This window comes from Podarcis cretensis (genome assembly GCF_951804945.1).
Source record: "Podarcis cretensis genome assembly, chromosome: 1".
In the NCBI taxonomy this organism is placed as follows: Eukaryota; Metazoa; Chordata; class Lepidosauria; order Squamata; family Lacertidae; genus Podarcis; species Podarcis cretensis.
The window spans coordinates 50,261,796-50,282,708 of record NC_137170.1 but is presented as its reverse complement, the minus strand read 5'-3'; the positions used below and the strand labels follow the sequence as shown (position 1 = coordinate 50,282,708).

The window sequence follows — 20,913 nt, the reverse complement described above, 5'->3', positions numbered from 1 at the left end:
TTAATAGCTTTGGCTACTGCCTCTCCCAGATAAATTGAAAACTAAGGTAATTCATAATTCTGTGCCTATTTAAGGTGGAACCTTTGCATTGTTTCAAACGCTGTATCCGTTGCATTAATTAGTCGCCTCACTAATAAACCAAAAGGACATTTTGGCTGTCTCAAACTTTTAAAAGTCAACCTTTTAAACATGCTAAAAAGATTAAATTTAAAGGACCCTTTTTAAATGTTAATCTTCTTACATCACAGAAAAAAACGTATCCATAGTTTTGTGTAAATTAAGTTCTTAATAAAGCAATGAATGATAATATTTTTAAACATTTTAAGGATTATGCACAGGTCCCAAGATTTGTTTTGTATATGAGCTTTTTTTCTTTTTTTAAAGATCTCTTTCTGAGTCACTGTGCTCTTTCCACTTCAGTCTGTGCTCCAGGTTCTTGACACTACCATCAGATTGCCCAGATGTTGCCTGAACATTGCCAAAGGACAGCTGTTAATGATCAATATCTAATAATAATTAATAATTAATAAAAAGTAGAAAACTAGGAAACATAGGTGTGAATATAGTAGATTAGATACATATGGTTGGAAAAAGTAACAGTATAAGCCCTGCCCCAGCTCTGTGCTCCCTTTAGTGTCTAGGATAATGAGCATGTTTTTAAAAAATCCATTGGAATAAATTGCAGCAATTAATTTAATGGCATAACATGCAGGGTGTAAATTAAAGACACCATTGGAGTAGGTCTTCATCTGCCTCTGTTTCTCAGTGACTGGATTTAGGGGTACTGTTTGTTCCCTCAATTATGTCTCAGGTTTAAGAACATTTAGTTCTTCATCGGCAGAAGCAATTAAGAATTGCGGCAAATACTATTTGCTTTTCCCCATTCCTATCTCTAGTTCGGTTCTGATTTGATTTAGTAGTCATTTTACACTGATTGAACTGACACCATTTTTCTACCTGTCTATCTACCTACTTATTGTTTACATTTATATGCTGTCTGGAACTCAAGGCAGTGGACATGGGGTTCCCAAGCAGTCTCCCATCCAGGCACTGACCAGATCCCAACCTCCTTGGCTCAAGCAAGGCCACTGCTCCATATTCCTTCAAACCATGCCTTGAAACCCTCAAGTAATACTGGCCCTGTAAGGGAGGTCAGTATTATTATACCCATATTGCAAGCGTGCAGGCACTCAGGCTGTGAGACAAAGGCTTTCCTAAGGGAGTTCATAAGACGAAGAGAGACAGATTTATCTTGGAACTTATCTTTCATACAGATATGATTAACGGTTACTGACATGTCATGCAGTAAACTTTTGAACTGTTACTCCATTTTCTAGTTGTATATAGAGAAAAGTAATTTAGTGTTGTTTTTCAAATGATGAAAATATATTAGCATGAGAGGAGGCAAAGGAAACTTTTATGGTAGCTTTCTAACACTTAAAAGGCAAGTTTAGCTTAAGCATAATGAGACCACAGAATAATTTGACCACACAAGTGATATAGGATTCTTCGCACCACAGGCTTATACATAAGCATATATATTAACATAGTTTGCTGAAACGTGTATATGAATAAAGGAACCAGAATAGCTCTGCCTTGTCAGATATCATTAAAAACACTTGCACCAAGTCAAACTAAGAGAACTCATCAAAATAAATTTGTTTTGGATTACCTCCTTATCCTGTGCAGTATATTACCCTAAAACAACTTCTGATATCACAGCATAAGCTGCCTATATGAAAACTGACCACATGGTTTACAAATGAGCATTTTTGTGCTGTTTATTCTTATTTCTCAGGGTTACTGGGTTCAGTATCCCCAGTAATTTCATATGCTGAAATCAAAGTCAAATATTTTCTCAGGGCATAGCATAAGAATGATAGCCAGAACCATTTAATGTCATAACACCATGTATATCAGTGTGCATATGCTTTATTATATATAATGGATATATGTAATGACACTCATCTAAAATATTTTAATTGATTTAATCACCCCGTCTCAGGGTGGTTAACAGGCTTAAGTTCTTTGTACATCTTCTGAGTATGACTAATGTTAGATACCACTCCTAGTTATTATTTTATTTATTCCTGCTTAAACTTTTAGAGCAATTCCTCAGAAGACAACTTACAAGTAAAATTCTAAAGGCAAAATAATTGAACAACTTACATGTAATAAAAGCCATATCACATAAAATTATATATGGTATAAGGAGTCATCAGTTAAAAACTTGGTGAAATAAAAATATATTTAGGGTCCCCTAAGAGATTGCAAGGGACGCAGGTGGCGCTGTGGGTTAAAGCCTCAGCGCCTAGGACTTGCCGATCGAAAGGTCGGCGGTTCGAATCCCTGCGGCAGGGTGCGCTCCCGCTGCTCGGTCCCAGCGCCTGCCAACCTAGCAGTTCGAAAGCACCTCCGGGTGCAAGTAGATAAATAGGGACCGCTTACCAGCGGGAAGGTAAACGGCGTTTCCGTGTGCGGCTCTGGCTTGCCAGAGCAGCGATGTCACGCTGGCCACGTGACCCGGAAGTGTCTCCGGACAGCGCTGGCCCCTGGCCTCTTAAGTGAGATGGGCGCACAACCCCAGAGTCTGTCAAGACTGGCCCGTATGGGCAGGGGTACCTTTACCTTTACCTTAAGAGATTGCAGCAGAGTCTGTCAGCCTGAGTTCTTAGAGTATGGCATTCCACAACTGGGGGGCCACAATTGAAAAGGGCCTATTCCTGGTACCCACCAGATTTATTTATCATAGTGGCAGGCCAGAGGAAATCTGTAGCCAGCCTTAAGGCCCAGGCAAGTTATTATAGGTGTAGGTAGTCCATCAAAGAACCTAGTCTTAAACTATTCACAGCTTTACAAGTAAGTGCTAGTGCTTTAATCTGAGCCTGGAAATTGAGTAACCATTGCAATAGATGCAAATTCAGTTTCATGGTTTTTGGAAATTTCAGGATTATGGTGAAAAGCACAGAATGTCTGAACAGGAATGGCACTGCCTGTGTCATGAGACAGCACCACACCCAGGGCATCATTGTGGTTGTTTGTTTTTATAAAAAGATGACTTGGCCAACAATGGCCATGGAACAAGACCATGTCATGACATAGTATCATTTACATTTGGGTATTGTGTAGAACACAAGAAGGCAGTGGGCTGATGATTGGAGCTGTGTTGCCACTTCAAGCAAGGACATTCTTTTTCTGTTTAAGGAAGAAAAGCTTAAGAAAATAACTGCTGCCTCAAATACTGCAAAGCCTCTTACCCCCATAAATATTTTGAATCTACCCTTCCTTGCAAAACTGACAGACACATACACACCTTGCAATTTCATGAGGTACAAATTATACCCTAAAGTGAAAGGGAGATTTTCATCACAGTTCTCCTGTAGTATGGAGTAGAACCTTAGTCTCACAATGCCACTTCTGGACCTGCCACTCCTAGGCTTGCCATATTTCAAAAAGGAAAATTCCTGACACCCACAAAATTGTAGAGCTTTTGGGGAGAAACAGAATGCAAGAATAGTGGTTTTTAGTTTTTCCACTGCTTTTTCCATCGCGTTGCCATACATCCTGGTTTTCCCTGACGTTTTGCCAGTTTGGCAAAATTCCCCCATGCCATTTTTACACCTGAAAACCAGGACATATCAGGAATTTTCCTGACATATGGCAAGCCTGGCCACTCCAGAATGGATCAGTGCCACCATGCCTCCCAATTCCCACTCCAGCAATAAGTTTAGTATGTCCTTAGCACACATTCCCACAGATGAACATTTTCCCTTGCCAGTTAAGACTGTCTCAATCAACTGATCCCCTTAAACTGGGGATAGGGAACCTGTGGGGTAGATCATGTATACATTAAGGCTACAATCCAAAAACAGATTCCCCAAATCAATTAAATTTACTCTTGTGTAAATATGCTTATGATCAGGCTGTAGAATTTAAATAATAGTAAACCTGGAGTATTTGCCCATATAAATCTTCAAGTTCTTTTGTATGTATATAGCTTTTTTTAAAGTTGACAATTATGGATTTCTGAAATCAAGATAATCAGCCATCCCAGAGGGTGCTTCTTATTAGGAAATAAAGTAAGATGTAAGTTCAGTTTTAAAGTACTTGTATTTTAGAGTTTCCACCTTAAATGGCCTAATCTATTAAAAAAATGTGTATGAAAAATTTGGTTTTGGGAATGAAATGAACCCCCTGCTAATGTCTCAGTGCTGGAACCACCTAAACAGAAAACCTTCTAAGACCTACTGTGCCATCATTTCTTTTTTAACAATGTTTTCTTTTCCCCACTGCACAACCAGGCTCGGCTCCCTTCGTGCTCATCCACCTATAGTGTTTCTGAGGTATATTTTGCACGTGATCTGTCACAGTCAAAATTGTCACTCATCACCCTTTATTTTATTTTATTTTATTTGGTCTTGCACCATACACAAGTGAGGAAAAATCAGTTTGTGCGATTGGTTCTGCATGATAACCTGCAACCATGTCCAGCATGGTTTAATACCACCATAGGAGTTTGAAATCACCCTGGTGTAAATGCCAACACTTACTGCATAGCACTATACCTTTAATGGGAGACACATTTGATAATCTATGATTATGCTGTGTAATTACTACACATAAATATAACATGCTCTACAGCTTTTTAAAAATGTTCCTTCCACAAGTTCATGAACTCTGATGATAACAAGGCCATCCAGAAATTAAAAAGTTCCTTCAGATTAATAGTTACCTTTTTATATATGAATTACTTTGAGGATATACAGATTTAATACTGAATATAGTCACATTAAAAGCATATGCACACAAACTGTCCCTGTGTTTTCAGGGATAGTGGTAGAATTGCTTGTTGTTTCATCCAACAATGCTTTCCCTTAATTCTTCTTTTTTTGAAATAGAATGCTTGCAAATATTGGACAAAGTTTCTCTATAATGAGAAATATTCAGAAACACAAATCAAATACATCTGATAAATCTCTTTGAAACAGGATTTATGATGTAGTAACTGTTCCTTTAAGAAAGCACTGTAATATATTTTTAGGTGTAATATCTATCCCAGAGACTGCCAATGCAGCACCTCTGTGTTGTACTAATGCCTCCTGTGGTTCCCATGGAAAGTCTCCGTAAATATCCCCTCAAAGATTCCCAATGCATGATTGTTTGCTTTTCCTGCTCAGTTCCCATCTGCACTACTAGCTCAGCCTCTCCTCCCTTGAACACGTCTCTTAAACATGCCCACATTTTATTAGATGGCAAAACTGGACACTCGCCCTTCCTTCTGTCCTGAGCAGATGAAAGGTGCAAAGAGCTTCTCTGTGAGCGTTCGGCTGGTTTAGGTGCCTTTTTTTCCATTTTGGGGAGGCGGAGGGGACATGCCTGCATTATTTCGTGATTTCTGCTCTTTTAGATGTTGCAACCATTTTGTCTTATGCCGCACACCCCACAGCCGCCATTTTGTGACTGGTGCCTACAGCACATTCTCAAAACTGCCAGTGTGCCCACTGGCCCAAAAAAGATTGCAACCCCTGTTCTATCCTATGCAGATGTCTACTAACAAATTACTATGCATCCTTTGCTATTCAAACATCAGAACATAACTGTTATATAGAAAATGCATACAGCCAGCCTCCCTCCTGTGCTTACAGAGACTTTCCACAGGCAGACACAGAAGAACTCCCCATAGGCATTGTTTTCAGCCCTTCCTTCCCACCTCTAGCCAGGTGTGGTGCTGCTGTGGTAGGCAACACATGTGGCTACTTCCCAATAAACGAGACCTTCCCATACCTTAGTTATCCACTGACCTGCTCTGTACATATACTCATGTTCACTTATTCATGCTCTTTGTGGAAGTAGGCTGCACACCAGAGGTCTGGAGAAGATCAGATTACTGAAGAACTAAGTAAGGTGTTGAAGGAACTCGCATTATAAGGAATAGGCAGGTCTGTTGCAGTACAGTCAGCAGAGTGGCAGCATCCCTATTAAGTTGGATGAGGTCTCCTTTTAAAGTTAGAAGAACTCTTTATATATGGGAAGGAATGGATCATGCTAGATATAATTACAAATGCTTGCTAAGTATCTACCAGTGTAGCCAATATAGCTGGCGGGATTTACTTTTCTTCCATAGAAGTCAATGGTTATCTCTAGCCCATGCGGTCTGGAGATAGGTCAGTTTTATCAAGAGAAATGATGCAGATTGTAGTTTGCAGCCCTGCAACTGCGTTCAGTACCTGGAAAATGATGCTAAGCTCTTTTTTTAAAAATCCCTTAGCTCACTAAGAGGTGTGATGTTGCACCAACTCAAGGGTTCCCGGGACATTGTGCACATAATAGCTGAATGCCCCTGACAAACAGCAACTGTTTCGTGTATGAAGAAAGCACCAATATATCTGCCCTGTTCTGCTACAGAGTTTTATAGCCTAATCCCAGCACTAACATGAGAGGACCAGTCACTGTAGTGCTGAAACTCTCCTGTCCAACCATGTGAACTGCTGTGCGCATTAAAAAATATACTAAAGTGACATCAGATATTCAGTGTTTGTTTCATTATATTGTACAACTGAAAGGGCTAGAATTAGGGCAGTTTTTTTACCACAGCTTTCCTGAACTTTAAATACATGTGGCTTTCCTTCCCCCCCACAATACATGCAGTCACTCTATATTAAAAGCACAGAAGCCATTAATACCTTTATCTTCCAAATAAGACGATAGGAGAACTTGTAGAACAAGGTTCTATCTCCCCCACCCCATCCCCACCCCAACTAGGCTTGCTTTGTTTGTTTCTTAAGTAGGTCAGATGTTTATTGTCAAGTTTCTCTGTCAGTTCCAAACAAGCAGTTACATAAACTTAGCCTTATTACTTGGGTTGATGGAATGGGATATGGACTAATGAGACTACTCAATATTTTGGCAAGCTCTGATATTATCAAGTCAGCTTTTTAATCCCTATAACAACCCTGAGCCAATTCACCCTGAGCTTCATTTTTTCCTGCCCCTTACTAGGACCCAAAGTAAATATTAGAAGTTGAAAACATTTTTTCCTTGTTTATACATGGGGAAGGCATATACAGGTTTAGTCTTGACTTAGCTAGGATCACTATGATAAGCAGTGGCAACTGTTGCTTTAGTTGATGTTCTTATCTGAACACCAGCTGCTGGAGACAAACAGGAAGACCATAATCTTAATCACCTGCATAGCTGCACCCCCCCCCGGCATTTGGGTGGCCACTGTGAAGCACTTGCACATATTAGGCATGATATACAGAAGACCTGAGTTCATCCTGTCACTTTTCAAATCCTGCACTCATAAGAGGGCTTCTGATCTAGTAGACACTTCTGCTAACAGAAGAGGGAAAGATGCTTGGGGTGGTTTTTGTTTTGTTTTGTTTTGTTTTTCCTTATTCCCCCTTGTAGCCCTCTTCTACCCTGTTCTGGAGGGTCCCCCAGCTCTCTGGAGCATATTGGGGGGGGGGCTGCATGGGGAGAAAAAAATAGCAAAAATTGCCTCACCCCTTGTTCCATTACCAGAGGTATCTACTGAGTCAAAAGCCATTCCCTGAGTGCAAGGCCACCAATTGGAATGTACTACTGACATTTGGAAAATGAACCTCTCTATGTGTTTTCATGAAAAACTGAAACTCCTGAGAAGACTATATTCCAAAAGAACTGGTTATATGAGTTTTATGTCTTCTTTGAACTGAACATAGACCTAATACATTTTGTTGATTCCTTAAACAAATTAATCTGCAGGGTTTATGTGACTGATTAAAGTATAGTATGTTCTCTACAGACATCTGCTGATGCGTATGTTGTTTCTTTGGTTTTTCTAGTGAACACTGTTTGTGGGAAACTATGCATATTCTTGCATTAGCAGATGCCCCCCTTTCCATCTTCTTTTTCTTGCATTTTAAAAAGTCACTTTTACATGTCTTCCTTTATAGTTGATCCTGATAGATATTCATGCTCTTGGAATTGTTTCATCATGTAAATGCATCGCAAACTTTCAATGCTGTTAAAGCTTGTTGAAAGTTAATTTCACCCATGTCATTAAAAGGATGAGAGCTTTAAATTGCAAGAAACCACAATGAACTATTTCCAAGAAACAACAACAACTTGGGTTTAACAGAATGAGTGTTATTATAGTTACAGGACACTGTATTATTATGGGATCTTTCCATAAATTATCAGTTCCTTATGTTCAGTGAAATAAGATCCTCTATCAAGATACTAGCTATAGGGAAGCGTTCAACACGACACTATTCTGATTGTTCTATCAGCACAAGGATTTATGCTTGCCAGGCAAAATGATGCCCCCCTCTTCTTTCCCTTTGTTTTTTTTCTGGGGGTTCTCCTGATCCTCCAGAGCAGATTTGGGGGAGGCACAAGAGGTGCACAGAAGAGGAGAGGGGGGAAGCCCTACAGTGTTAGCAGGACCCCTTGCACTGGCTTCTGTGCAGGCCCCAATATTTCCTTCAAAGACCAAGGGCACCAACTAAGTTGACGCATGCATGAAATGAAGTCCTCTTGCACTATGAGATCCCTTCTGCTTCCTGTGCGTCCCCAAATCTGCTCTGGAGGGTTGATGAAGAAGGGGGGAGTCTTGTTGCACAAGCAAATCTTGTTTCCCAGTGGCGTGAGTGAGCTCACAGTGCCCGGGGCAGGCACTCGTGTGCTGGAGGGGCAGTGCACAAAGGGTGGAGGAGCCCACTGAGGCATCCCAGCCCTACCCACCCATGCGGGGGAAGCCCTGCCAGCTGATGTTGTACTTGGTTAGTGCAAAGCAGGTACCCCCACACCAGTGCCCCGAGCATGGCCCTGCCTAGTGCTCCTCTCCACGAGCGCTGGTTCCTCCAGTGCTGTGTGTGTGCACACAGTAATCTCTGAGAAAGGTTGACCCTTTGATGAATATTCTCTTATGTATAATTCTTGTCAAGGAGACTTTTAATACACACTTTATTAAACATGCAATCATAATTAAGTGTAGCTCTTTTGGTCATAGATATATCTATTCTTTTTTTAATGACATTTCATTAAAATTTTCTCACTTAAAATATTAGATCACATTAGCTGCACTCATGTATAAAATTATTTGGCCTTCAGCTCTGTATTTTATACAGTGTTGCCTATAATTGGTATGTAACTGGATGGTCCACACTGTGCTTATTTATGAAACTCCCCATAGATAGTTTTCAGTGGACACACCTTTTTTTAAATATATATATCTGCCTTTGTATCACAGCCATTTACTGTCACCTTCAGCTTTCCCTTTCCTGTGACTCTATCCATCTCTTTCTGGCTTCTTGCATGTGCTTTGTTTGAAAAATGCTGAAACAAAATAATGAAGGAAGCCTTTCAGTTTGCTTGCGGAAGGCACAGCAGCAGTCAAATATATATCTGCCAAAACTATATCATTTCAATATACTTCAGTAACAATATCCTTCAGTTTCCAATACGATTTTGTACAGTGAAAAAATAAATGTGAATGATCTGAATATCCCCTGCAGTGCTTTGTTGCCTCTCACAGAACAAGGAGGAAAGAACTGTTTATAAAATTCCTGCAGTAAGACTAGAACCAGAACATATATTGCTTGTAGAAGTGGATTTGGTTTTTTTAAGCTAGCCTATTCTATTTTATACAAATGATAATGCTATCTGAAAGGCTAAAAAGTTAGGAAAATTCAAGACAAATAATCTTTTATATCAAAAGTTTGCATTTGTTTAAAGACAATGATTATCATGGAGAAGAACAACAAATATTTTACAGCTTTCTCTTTTATTTGGCACTATTTCAAAATGCCTGTTGTGATAGAGGATGTTACTATTTAAAAAGTGGGTTATGTTACCCCAAAAGAAAAGAAGGCACAATATGCAAAGAAATAAATCAACTAAAAGGTAAAGGGACCCCTGACCATTAGGTCCAGTCGTGACCGACTCTGGGGTTGCGGCGCTCATCTCGCTTTACTGGCCGAGGGAGTTGGAGTACAGTTTCCAGGTCATGTGACCAGCATGACTAAGCTGCTTCTGGCGAACCAGAGCAGCGCACAGAAACGCCGTTTACCTTCCCGCCGGAGCGGTACCTATTTATCTACTTGCACTTTGACGTGCTTTCAAACTGCTAGGTTGGCAGGAGCAGGGACCGAGCAACGGGAGCTCACCCCATCGCGGGGATTCAAACCGCCGACCTTCTGATCGGCAAGTCCTAGGCTCAGTGGTTTAACCCACAGTGCCACGATATCAACTATTGGCAGGTAAAGACACGAGGGGGAGCATCATGAATAAAGTTGACTTTTTAATTCGGTATTTTATATACATCTTTTAAAAGTTTCTGGCTTGAAAAAAAGCAATAAAATGTTGTTCACAGCCACCAAGAGCCTTCAGATTGAAAATAAAACATAAATGTACACCATGAAATCAGTTCTTATTTTTCTTTTTTTCTGGTATCAGTTTATATTGTTGGAGAAGTTGAAAGTAAAATGAGTCATTTTCAAAAAGGGGTCATGAAGTATATTTGAAATCAATCAAGATATTTCCATATTGATTAGAAAGCCAGAAGTATAGAGTTGGAAGGGACCCCAAGGGTCATCTGGTTCAACCCCTGTGATGCAGGACTCTCCAACCTCTGCTTAAAACCTCCAAGGAAGGAGAGTCTACCACCTCCCAAGGGAGTCCATTCCACTGTCAAACAGCTCTTACTGCCAGAAAGTTCTTTCTGATGTTTAGTCGGAATCTCCTTTCTTGTAACTTGAAGCCATTGGTTCAGGTCCTACCCTGCGGTAGGACTTGCTTCATCAACCATGTGACAGCCCTTCGGATATCTGAAGATGGCTATCATGTCTCCTCCCAGTCTAGAACCATTTGTCCCTATTGAAATTCATTTTGTTAGCTTTGGCTCGGTTCTCCAATCTGTTTAGGTCATCTTGAATCCTGATTCTGTCTTCAGGTCACTATGACTTTAGAAATACCTGACATGGTTGATATGAAAATAGTTGACTGGCTTCCACACTAGCTTGAAAGCTGATATATGACACATTTGAAATTCAGAGCATCTTGACAGTTTTATGTTTGTTTGATTGTTTTTAAGCCTGAAGATAAGACACCCTGCAATCAGTCTTTAGTAGGATTTTTAGTAGCATTTGGGAAAAGTTTGTTTTCTTCCAGAATGCAGAATTCCTACGCATGTGTGCTTGAGCATATACACAGATGAAGTGGCTAGAAAATAACGTTTTCCATTTACTTTCTATTTCTTTATTCAAACTCGTACGCCTCTCATAACAAACTGCCACACCCCACCCCAATCTACATCAAGAAAAGCTTACTTGATGCTTTAGGTTTTCATCATTGCATGTTAAGTATCTGTTAAATATTCTTTGGTGTTGGGGTTGATGCCTAAAGCAGGGGATAGCATATATCTGTACAGTGTAAAGTGAGCTTATGAAAAGGTTTTGTTGAAAGGATACGTAGATATCCCAGCTTGGAGTTCTTCATTAATAGGGACAAATTGCAAGTAATGTTATTTGAGTGTTTTAAGAAGTTTTGTATTACAGGGCACCTCTACTTTTCTAAAAGCCTATGCAGAACTCCTTGCAGTTTGTCATCCTTTTTTCTGTGCTTTCCGTTTAATTCATTCAGTCATCATGCAATGTAATCTTTGGCATGTTTACTTGGAACCATGCCTCAGTTTGATGGCAAGTATTGCAGTTTTAATAGCTTAATTAAGAAATGACCCCTTGCAAGTTTCACTAGAGGGGGTAGCTCATTAATAAACAATATTTCTATTTTATAGTAATTGGTTATTGTAGAGTTCAGGTCTATCCAAACATTTTTATTGTCAGTAACAGATCCAGATATCTATCTTAGGCATCCCCAAGAATTTAGACATGCCTAGTGGAACTTTTTTTTCTTTGAACAACAGACCATCATGACACATCACGAACTGTTTGTGCACATTTCCTATGTGAAAATAGCAGAGGGAGCAGTTGTTTAAGGCATAAGCTCCCACCCTCCAACATTCCTCATATGAAAATGTTTCTCACACACCCCAACTGATCCTCCTCGACTCCCCATTTTTTGTTCCAGCCCCCATAGAGCATTTCCTAACAGAAGAATGGTGAGTGCCACCACTACTATCCAATGAGATACACACTCTCCACTGTCCCTTAATCCCATTTTTTTCCTTATTTTCTTATTTGGTAAATTTAAAAAGAGAAAAACAGACATCAATAAATACATTTTAGAATTGTCTCATTCTCTCTGGGCTTTTGAGTAAATAGGAGACTTGCCAGCAGCAATACCAATGGAGAAGCGACCAAAGCTGTATCCAGGACTGGTCCAAGCTTAAGCTCCACAACAAAGGGTCAGGCAAGAGAAGAGGTTAGCGTTTCCATCTGGTGTTTAAGACACCACCTTCCCCTTGGACGTGGGACCCATTCAGCCTCAATGATGGAGGCTGAACTCACCCTGAGTATAGACAACCCCTCCTCTGCTTTATCACAGGATCCCAGCCAGCGTGGGTAGTGGTTAAGAGCAGTGGAGTCATAATCCGGTGAACTAGGTTCATGTCCCTGTTCCTCCACATGCAGCTGCTGGGTGACCTTGGGCTAGTCACACTTCTCTGAAGTCTCTCAGCTTCACTCACCTCACAGAGTGTCTGTTATGGGGGAGGAAGGGAAAGGAGATTGTTAGCAGCTTTGAGACTCCTTAAGGGGAGTGAAAGGTGGGATATCAAGTCCAAACTCTTCTTCTTTTCACCTCCAGATAGAGGGACAAGCCTGGGCCCTTCTGAGCCTATCCTGATGAGGACTTTCCTCTCTGGGACATTATTTTATTATTGTTGTTGTTCTATTATTTATTAAATTTGCATACCACCCTTTACCTGAAGATCACATGGCGGTTCACGACATATAAATACAAACTGAGAATGCAAAATACATAATAAAAGCAAACATATTTAAAAGCCTGTTGAATATTAATCAACCCAAAGCCTGGTTATAGAGAAATAGTTTTGCGTGGCACCTAAAAATATGTAATGAAGGTACCAGGCGAGCCTCCCTAGGGAGAGCATTCCACATACGGGGAGGCACTGCAGAAAAGGCCCGTTCTTGTATTGCCACCTTCTAGACCTCTCGTGGAGGCACACAAAGAAGGGCCTCAAATGAAGATCACAGGATCCAGGCTGGTTCATATGGCGAGAGGTGGTCCTTGAGATCTTGCAGACCTTGACATGACACCATCCTCTGATGAGGACTTCCCTGGCTGAGATGTAACACAAATCCAGGGGTGCAATTGTTCTTGCCTTACAGTACACTACTAGGGAAAGAAATTTGATTTTGTTTCAGTTTCAACAAGAATCTACCTAATTCACACTTTCCAAAATAAGGCACAAACTGAAACACAGCTATCCTTTGAAACTCACATATACTAGGGAAAGAGGTGTATAAAAATGTGTTGCGATACCTACACTTTGAAACTGCCTATTGATATCAGGCAGTTGCCTTCACTGTTATTCCTTTCGGCCCCTGCTAAAAACATTTTTCTGTAGACAAGCCTACCTAGATATTTAGAAAGTTGGTGCGAGTTTGAATCTGTTTTTAGTTGATTGTTATTTTAACTTTTTGGAAGCCTTAAATTATTGTTGTTAATTCTTCTTATTGACAGTTTTATCTTTTTTGTGAACCGCTTTGAGATTTTTTACAATCAAGCACTGTATAAATTTTATGAGATAAAATAAAAATTATATATTGGTAAGAATAGCACACAAAAGTACATTATAATTTTCTTGCAAAAATCTGTACATTAGTCAAAACTACAAACAAAAGTGTCTTGGGACATAAATCAACACTAAAATTCTGATAAATTTATCATGAGGATTTTATGAAAAAAATCGCAAACTGATATGGAAATGTGAATTGAATTTCAAACTGAGAAATGGAGCAGTTAATCCATTTCTAGACACCACACTTTAGACATAGTTACTGCACAGTATGTAAGTTAAGAATGAAAAATATCCCCCCAAGTACATACAATTAAAATGGGCAACCTTACTTTTTTGTTTTCATTTCCACCCTAACTTAGATATTTACTACTTTTTGGGAAAGGTGTGTGTATAAAATATTGGTCAGGACTTTGTTGGTGATCTGGTGGAGTATCCAGTCTTAGATCAGGGAATTGGACTAGGGTGATTCATTTATTCTTTCCAGTGCTGTGAAAAGCCTATGTCCCTCTGCATTCTAAATTCAAATGTTGCTTGGTATTTTCAGAAGAACATAAAAACACTATAATTGTATATTTATTTTAGTTTCCTGTGCAATGGGAAATTATACTATATTGCTAATCATGTCTACTTATTATGGAAGTATTCTTCTCTTAGCTCCCATCATGTGCACTTTTAAGTCAAACTTCTTAATACCTGAGCTCTACTACCTTTCTCCAAACTCAGCAACAATAACTGCCAAACTTGTAAAATAATAAACAAGCTTACACTTTATCAGTGTAATCTCGCAATGCTGTACTTAATGCAATATTCAATTTATACTCCATTTTGCAACCCAAGTTATTAGACACCCTCTCCACCTACATCATATAACTACCCTTACCTTTGCTCATTTCATGTAGCAGGATTTTTGTAGATCTAGCCACCATCAGCCCAGAAATCAGTTTCCTGATTTCTCCAGTCTATGGCATCCCTTAATTGTGCTGTATTGTAGACTTACACTTGTATGATCTTGTTTCTTTTCCCTATTCCGATCCTTCTTCGGATTAATGAGGTATTAATTTTATGCCTGCTTTTATTTAAGATGAGTCAACCACTGACTACTGCCAGATAACGCCTGTAAACTGTTAATATAATTTGGGGGAAACACATGCAATCTCTCTGACACTGTTTCAATCTAAAATTAATTGTTAAATAGATCTATATTAGATACCTATTATTTCTTACTGGATTTGGGAGCATCAATCTTAATATGCAATTATTGTTGGTGATTTTTCTTTCTTTTTACCAAAATGGCAAGAGGACTTACCGGTACTTCTTTAAAATAAATATTACATAAAGTTTTTGAGCATGGATCCATTTTTCATATCACCAATATCTATTAAAACTTCTTCTTCCCTGATAGATAGTTCAGACTTAACTCTATCTAGATGAAATCAGGGGACACACACTTTTTATATGGGACCAAAACAAGAATTCATGATGTATGGCTGCACATGGAAGCAAGGAGAAATATGGTTTACTATTTTCTTTCCCTAGCTGCTTGAGAAATAAAATAGGCCTCACTTCCATGAACATGATTGATATAGGAGGAAAGTAGGACATATATATCTGTCAGTCTCCTAGAGTTGTGACAAAAGGAGAAAATGTATGTCGGCCTCTCCTGTTCAAGAAGATAGAGTAATGCACAGTATTATACACCTCCAATAAATTATCTTCTTCTTTTTAGGGAAGGGAGGCCACTATAGTCTAAAAAGGGAGATACCGTATTTTTCCGTGTATAACATGCCCCCGTGTATAAGACGCCCCCTATTTTGGGGGACTCAAAATTAAGAAAATGCACTATCTGTGTGTAAGACAGCCCCTTATTTTAAACCTCAAAAATTTAGGGGAAAATATAGCCTTATACATGGAAAAATACAGTAATTGTGTAGCATGCAATAATTCAATTTTAGTTTCTAAACCAGAGGTGGGGAAATGGATCAAGCCAGAGGGCTGAATCCAGAAGGGGTGAATCTTCCCTAGGCCACTTTGACAGGTGACCTATCAAGCAGGTGTTTGTTAACTTTCATGGTTTTAGAAACTGCATTAGGTAAAGGTAAAGGTACCCCTGCCCGTACGGGCCAGTCTTGACAGACTCTGGGGTTGTGCGCCCATCTCACTTAAGAGGCCAGGGGCCAGCGCTGTCCGGAGACACTTCCGGGTCACGTGGCCAGCGTGACATCGCTGCTTTGGCGAGCCAGAGCCGCACACGGAAACGCCGTTTACCTTCCCGCTGGTAAGCGGTCCCTATTTATCTACTTGCACCCGGAGGTGCTTTCGAACTGCTAGGTTGGCAGGCGCTGGGACCGAGCAGCGGGAGCGCACCCCGCCGCAGGGATTCGAACCGCCGACCTTTCGATCGGCAAGCCCTAGGCGCTGAGGCTTTAACCCACAGCGCCACCTGCGTCCCTCAGAAACTGCATTAATTTGCATTAATTTGTTTGACCGTTTTCACTTTCTGAAATCTTTTTTACATGGTGCTTATAATGACTCTTACTTTATTAGTAGGAAAGCACAGGCCTGTCCCTGAAAATGTGTAGAAATAGATCATTCTAGCTCCTTCACCACCGTATTAAGTTGCCAGAAGCGTATTACATCAATATTCTGGAATCTACAATGTTCCGGCCCATTCTAATGCAATGTGTTTGGCCTATAAAGTACTTTTAAGATATAAAAAAAAAACCCAGAAGTTTGAACTTCTATGTTTGTTTTATTGGTATTTTGATGGATCCTGAGTTGATATTCCTGCTGAAAAACAATCAGTATTCCTGTCACAGCACTTCTTCCATCAACGTATTATATGTGGGTGATTACTTTGGAGCAATGTGATTTAGCACTAAAATGAAATTAGCCTCAATCCTGTGTTACTAGCTTGGTAAGCATACAAATATAATGAAGGAAAGGTATAGTCCTGCTTCAAGCAAATAGTCTTTAAGGGGGCAATTAATGCCTTTTAAAAATAAGATCAATAATGTTTTTTAAGTACAACTTATCCCATATCCGTGCCATTATACCTCAGTGATGTGTTGAGGGTTTTATTTTTATTTTATTTTTTTTTAAAAAAAAACCTTTCTGATATCTTTTCAAGGGAATTTTTAAGGCAGAATAGCTACATCAAGTAATATAGTTAATGTTAAAAATACATGCAGGTCAATACGTATGCCTGCAAGTTGTCAGTAGGAGGGCAGATTCTTCTGAATTATAGGTTTTATTCAGCTAATCAACTATGAACGGCAAAAAAGGGGGGGGGACATTATGAGGGTCATACAATTCTGTAAGATTTCATGGATGCCTCTAATGGTGCTCTTCCGCAAGAGTCCTTCCATTTGCAGATGAGTCTTTGATTTAGCGGAGGCATACAGTAATAGAAGAGGAGATACTGTATTGGCCTGAATATAAGACACACCCACAATATAAGACACACCCATTCTCCCTTCCTTACGGCAGCTCAGGGGAGGCTTGGGAGACACGGTGGGCAGCTGTTTCAGCAGCAATACCGTAAAGTCGCAAATATAAGCCTCACTTTAACTTTTCACAATCGGAATTTGGGGGGGGGGGGGAGTATGGCTTATATCAGGGCCAATACGGCAAGTTATTTTCCCCAATTGCTCCTGCAGCCTCCTGTACCTCTCCCATGCTGTTAGGAAGGCTCCCCCAAGCCTCTGCACCACATTTTCAGGGGGCTGCAAGGAAAAAGAGCAAGCCACAAAAGTTGCCTCCCCTCCTTTTCCATTACTGTGGATCAACTGGATCAAAAGCCTTTCTGTGAATGCAAGGACACAACTGGATTCAGTCCTCAGTGATTAAGGGATCCTGACAATGGTACACACACAAAAGACATTTATGAAAGAGATGGGACCGAAGTGAATGTTCATTTTAAGAGATGAAAGGTTTCTAAAGAAAAATCATACGGGGGACTACTTATATCTTTTAATATTGAATTGACATAGTACACTCAGTCAGTTATTATCAATCTCTGAAGGTACATAAAAATGTATTATACTGCAGTTCACAAAACTAATCTTTGTTATTACAAGTAACTTGCTCCGTGTTTGATATATTATTATATGCCTCAGGTATTTTTGTATGTCTCCAAACTTACAAATTACTTTGGACATGACAAAAACAATGTCAAGTGATTTTTGGAAAGTAGGGAAGAGATGTCTGTAGAAATTCCTTCAAAATTTTACAAAACAACAACTTGCCAGCTGAATAAGGAACACCTTCTACTGGTGGCACTGTGTCAGTAACATCCAAAGCCTCATAGATTGTATTTGTCAGAGACGTAATCCCAAATATCAACATTGGATGAAGCTTGAATGTTGCTAAAATAATAGATACCAGTTGTATTCAAGTGAAGCATTTAAACAAAAGAAAACAGTAATTAAGATCTTATATTTCAGGGATAAATTTTAGGGTGTTTAGTTCTGTGCTCAATGAAAACATCAGCAGAAGAACTTTGTACCTATATGAAAATATAGCTCTTTTGCCACCAACTTTAATATTGTATGAAGGGCAATAAGAGCTCTGCATTTATGCAAAGCCACAACCTGTGGTATATTATACGAATAATATTTTGTGTTCAGACTTAAATATGCATAAATTTAAAAGAAAATTCTCACTTCATAGTTGCTGCTGTGCTTTGCTTCTCTTGCTTCCTTCATTATAGCTTAGATAATCCATTACCCTTTCCTATATCTTAGTCAACACTGTGTGTATATGTCTACTAATTTGCTTTTCTGCTGGTGGTTCCACATACTGCATGTCTCTATGAAGATGAATTATAAGCTTCCCCATAAATTGTATAGATTATGGGTTAGCTTTCCACTATTCCTCTTGAACAAAATCACTATTCTCTGTCAGTGGCAAAAATTTGTTTTGATGTCACGTGTCCTCTGTACTGTATTAAATGTGAGTTGAAATGTTCTTCATAAGAGTTAGCTTATCATGTTGGCTTCGAAACTCTTCATCATTGTATAGCAATTCATTTTACCTTGACTCTTGGCTTTTAATTGTACCTGCCCTGTGCTAATCTTGTTATGATCTATAAAAGGTAAGTAATTTCTTGAATCTTTCCTAAAGATTATAGTCACATGTTCAAAGTTTCTCTCTGCTTTCTTCTTCAACTGTGGTTTTGGTTTGATGCAGTTGGTTATGTTTTTATTTAATTTTTCATGTTTAGCATGGATTTTTCATATAATTTCTTTTGTAGCATTAATCCCTGAGGCACTTTAATGTTACAATAAAAAATGAGATGGATTTTAAAAACATTTATTGCTGTCAAATGTTTCATGACTTTGATCTATCATAGTTGGTAGCTATGTTAGCAAGTATGTTTTAACCATTCTCTGTCTGCTTTAAGTGTTTTATTTCACTTGTGGCTTAATGCTTATTTTTGTGGAAGAAGTGCTCCTCGGTGTTTAAAACACAAATATAAAAAGAGTGCACTAATTTAACTTCAAAACAGTGAAAGCAGGCTAAACATATCCAGGCTAAACATACTCAGCTCCCTCAACCATTCCTCATATGGCTTGGTTTTCAGACCCTTGATAACCTTGGTTGCCCTCCTCTGCACACGTTCTAGCTTATCAATATCCTTCTTGAACTGTGATGCCTAGAATTAGTTACAGTACTCCAGGTGGGGTCTGACCAAGGCAGAATAGAGTGGCACCATTACTTCCCTTGATAGGGGCACTGTACTTCTGTTGATGCAGCCTAGAACAACATTAGCTTTTTTTGCTGCAGCATCACAATACAGACTCATGTTAAGCTGATGGTCTACTAAGACCCCCTAGATCCTTTTCACATGTACTACTGGCAACCCCTATCATGTATTAGTGCAGCTGGTTATTCCTGTCTAAGTGAAATTCATGTTGTTAGTTTGGGCGCCCAGTTCTCCAATCTGTTGTCATCTTGAAGCCCAATTCAGTCTTCTGCGGAATAGGATACCCTTCCCAGTTTGGTGTCATCTGCCAATTTGATGAGCATCCCCTCAACACCTTCATCCAAGTCATTTATAAAGACGTTGGACTACAATGGGTCCAGGACAAAACCCTACTTGTCACTTTTTCTAAGGCGATGAGGAACCATGAGTGAGCACTCTTTGGGTTCAGTCACTCAACCAGCTACAAATACACCTAACAGTTAACATCAGCCACCCCACATTTTACCAGATTTTCCAGAAGAATCTCATCTCTAAAGCCTTACTGAAATCAAGATGCACTACCTCCACAACATTTCCCTGATCCACCAAGCTTGTAAGAGAAGAAGAAGAAAAATGAGATTCAGTTGGCATGACTTGTTTTTAAGAAACCCATGCTGGGTCTTAGTAATCACAGCATCATTTTCTAAGTGCTCAGACTGGCTGTTTAATTACATGTTCCAGGACCTCTGTAGTCAACAGTGCTTAATCCCAGGTAAATGTGCATAGAACTGCAGCCTAGATATCCTGCAGTGTCACAAAATAGAGAATTTCAGTCTACATATGTCTGCACACTGATGTTTACACAATCATGGAAAGTAACAGTATCAGTTAAATCTGTCCACATAATCACTTCCTTTCAAACATTACCAGAATGATATGGGAAGCAGCCATACCAGTTCACAGTTTGCATAACACTTGAACCAAGTCTCACAGTAGCTTTGGATGGTTTGGATAAGCAAGTGGGGCATGAAATTCATTATTTTCTTTCTTTCTGTTCCCGTGCTTCCCTGAAGCTTCTAAAATAGAACTTTTGCTACTTACCTTGCAGTAAGATACACAACCTTTCCCTCCTTCAGGAGGACAAAGGTAGAGATACAGAAGTTCTATTTCATACTATGCACAGAAGTACAGACGAACAGTACAAGGCACATGTTCTTCCTGTTCCCCTAAATCCTGTGGCTGTTCTTAATTAAGGCACATGTGTATTGGAACAACGTGGTCTCTTTTGGCATTTAAAACCATTTTGAATGAGCCCTTTTGAAATCCTGAGGCCTCCAAAACAGCCCACAGATTTGTCATTTAAGTAATTTGTATTTGCAAAAGAAAATTCCTCTCAGAGACTGCTTTTAAAACCAGCTACCTATTTTTGCCACCTCCTTTTCAACATGGCTAGAGTGTTAGTCTGAGAGCCTTTTTAATATTAGATGAGTCAACCTACAAGTCTCAGCTACTTTGCTCATTA

At 39.5% G+C, this 20,913-nt stretch overlaps 1 protein-coding gene across 21 annotated transcripts in view; it reads left to right on the top strand.

The window, feature by feature from the left end:
• The window catches only part of GPHN (gephyrin), a 234,508-nt gene that overhangs the window by 171,958 nt on the left and 41,637 nt on the right, over positions 1-20,913 (top strand). For 11 of the 21 annotated variants that reach the window (XM_079951142.1, XM_079951123.1, XM_079951126.1 and 8 more), the window contains one exon: positions 4,302-4,343. The exons of the other annotated variants lie outside the window; for them this stretch is intronic. In XM_079951142.1, the coding sequence (XP_079807268.1) occupies positions 4,302-4,343 (42 nt within the window). The remainder of the gene's footprint in view (positions 1-4,301; positions 4,344-20,913) is intronic. 21 annotated transcript variants of the gene reach the window in all.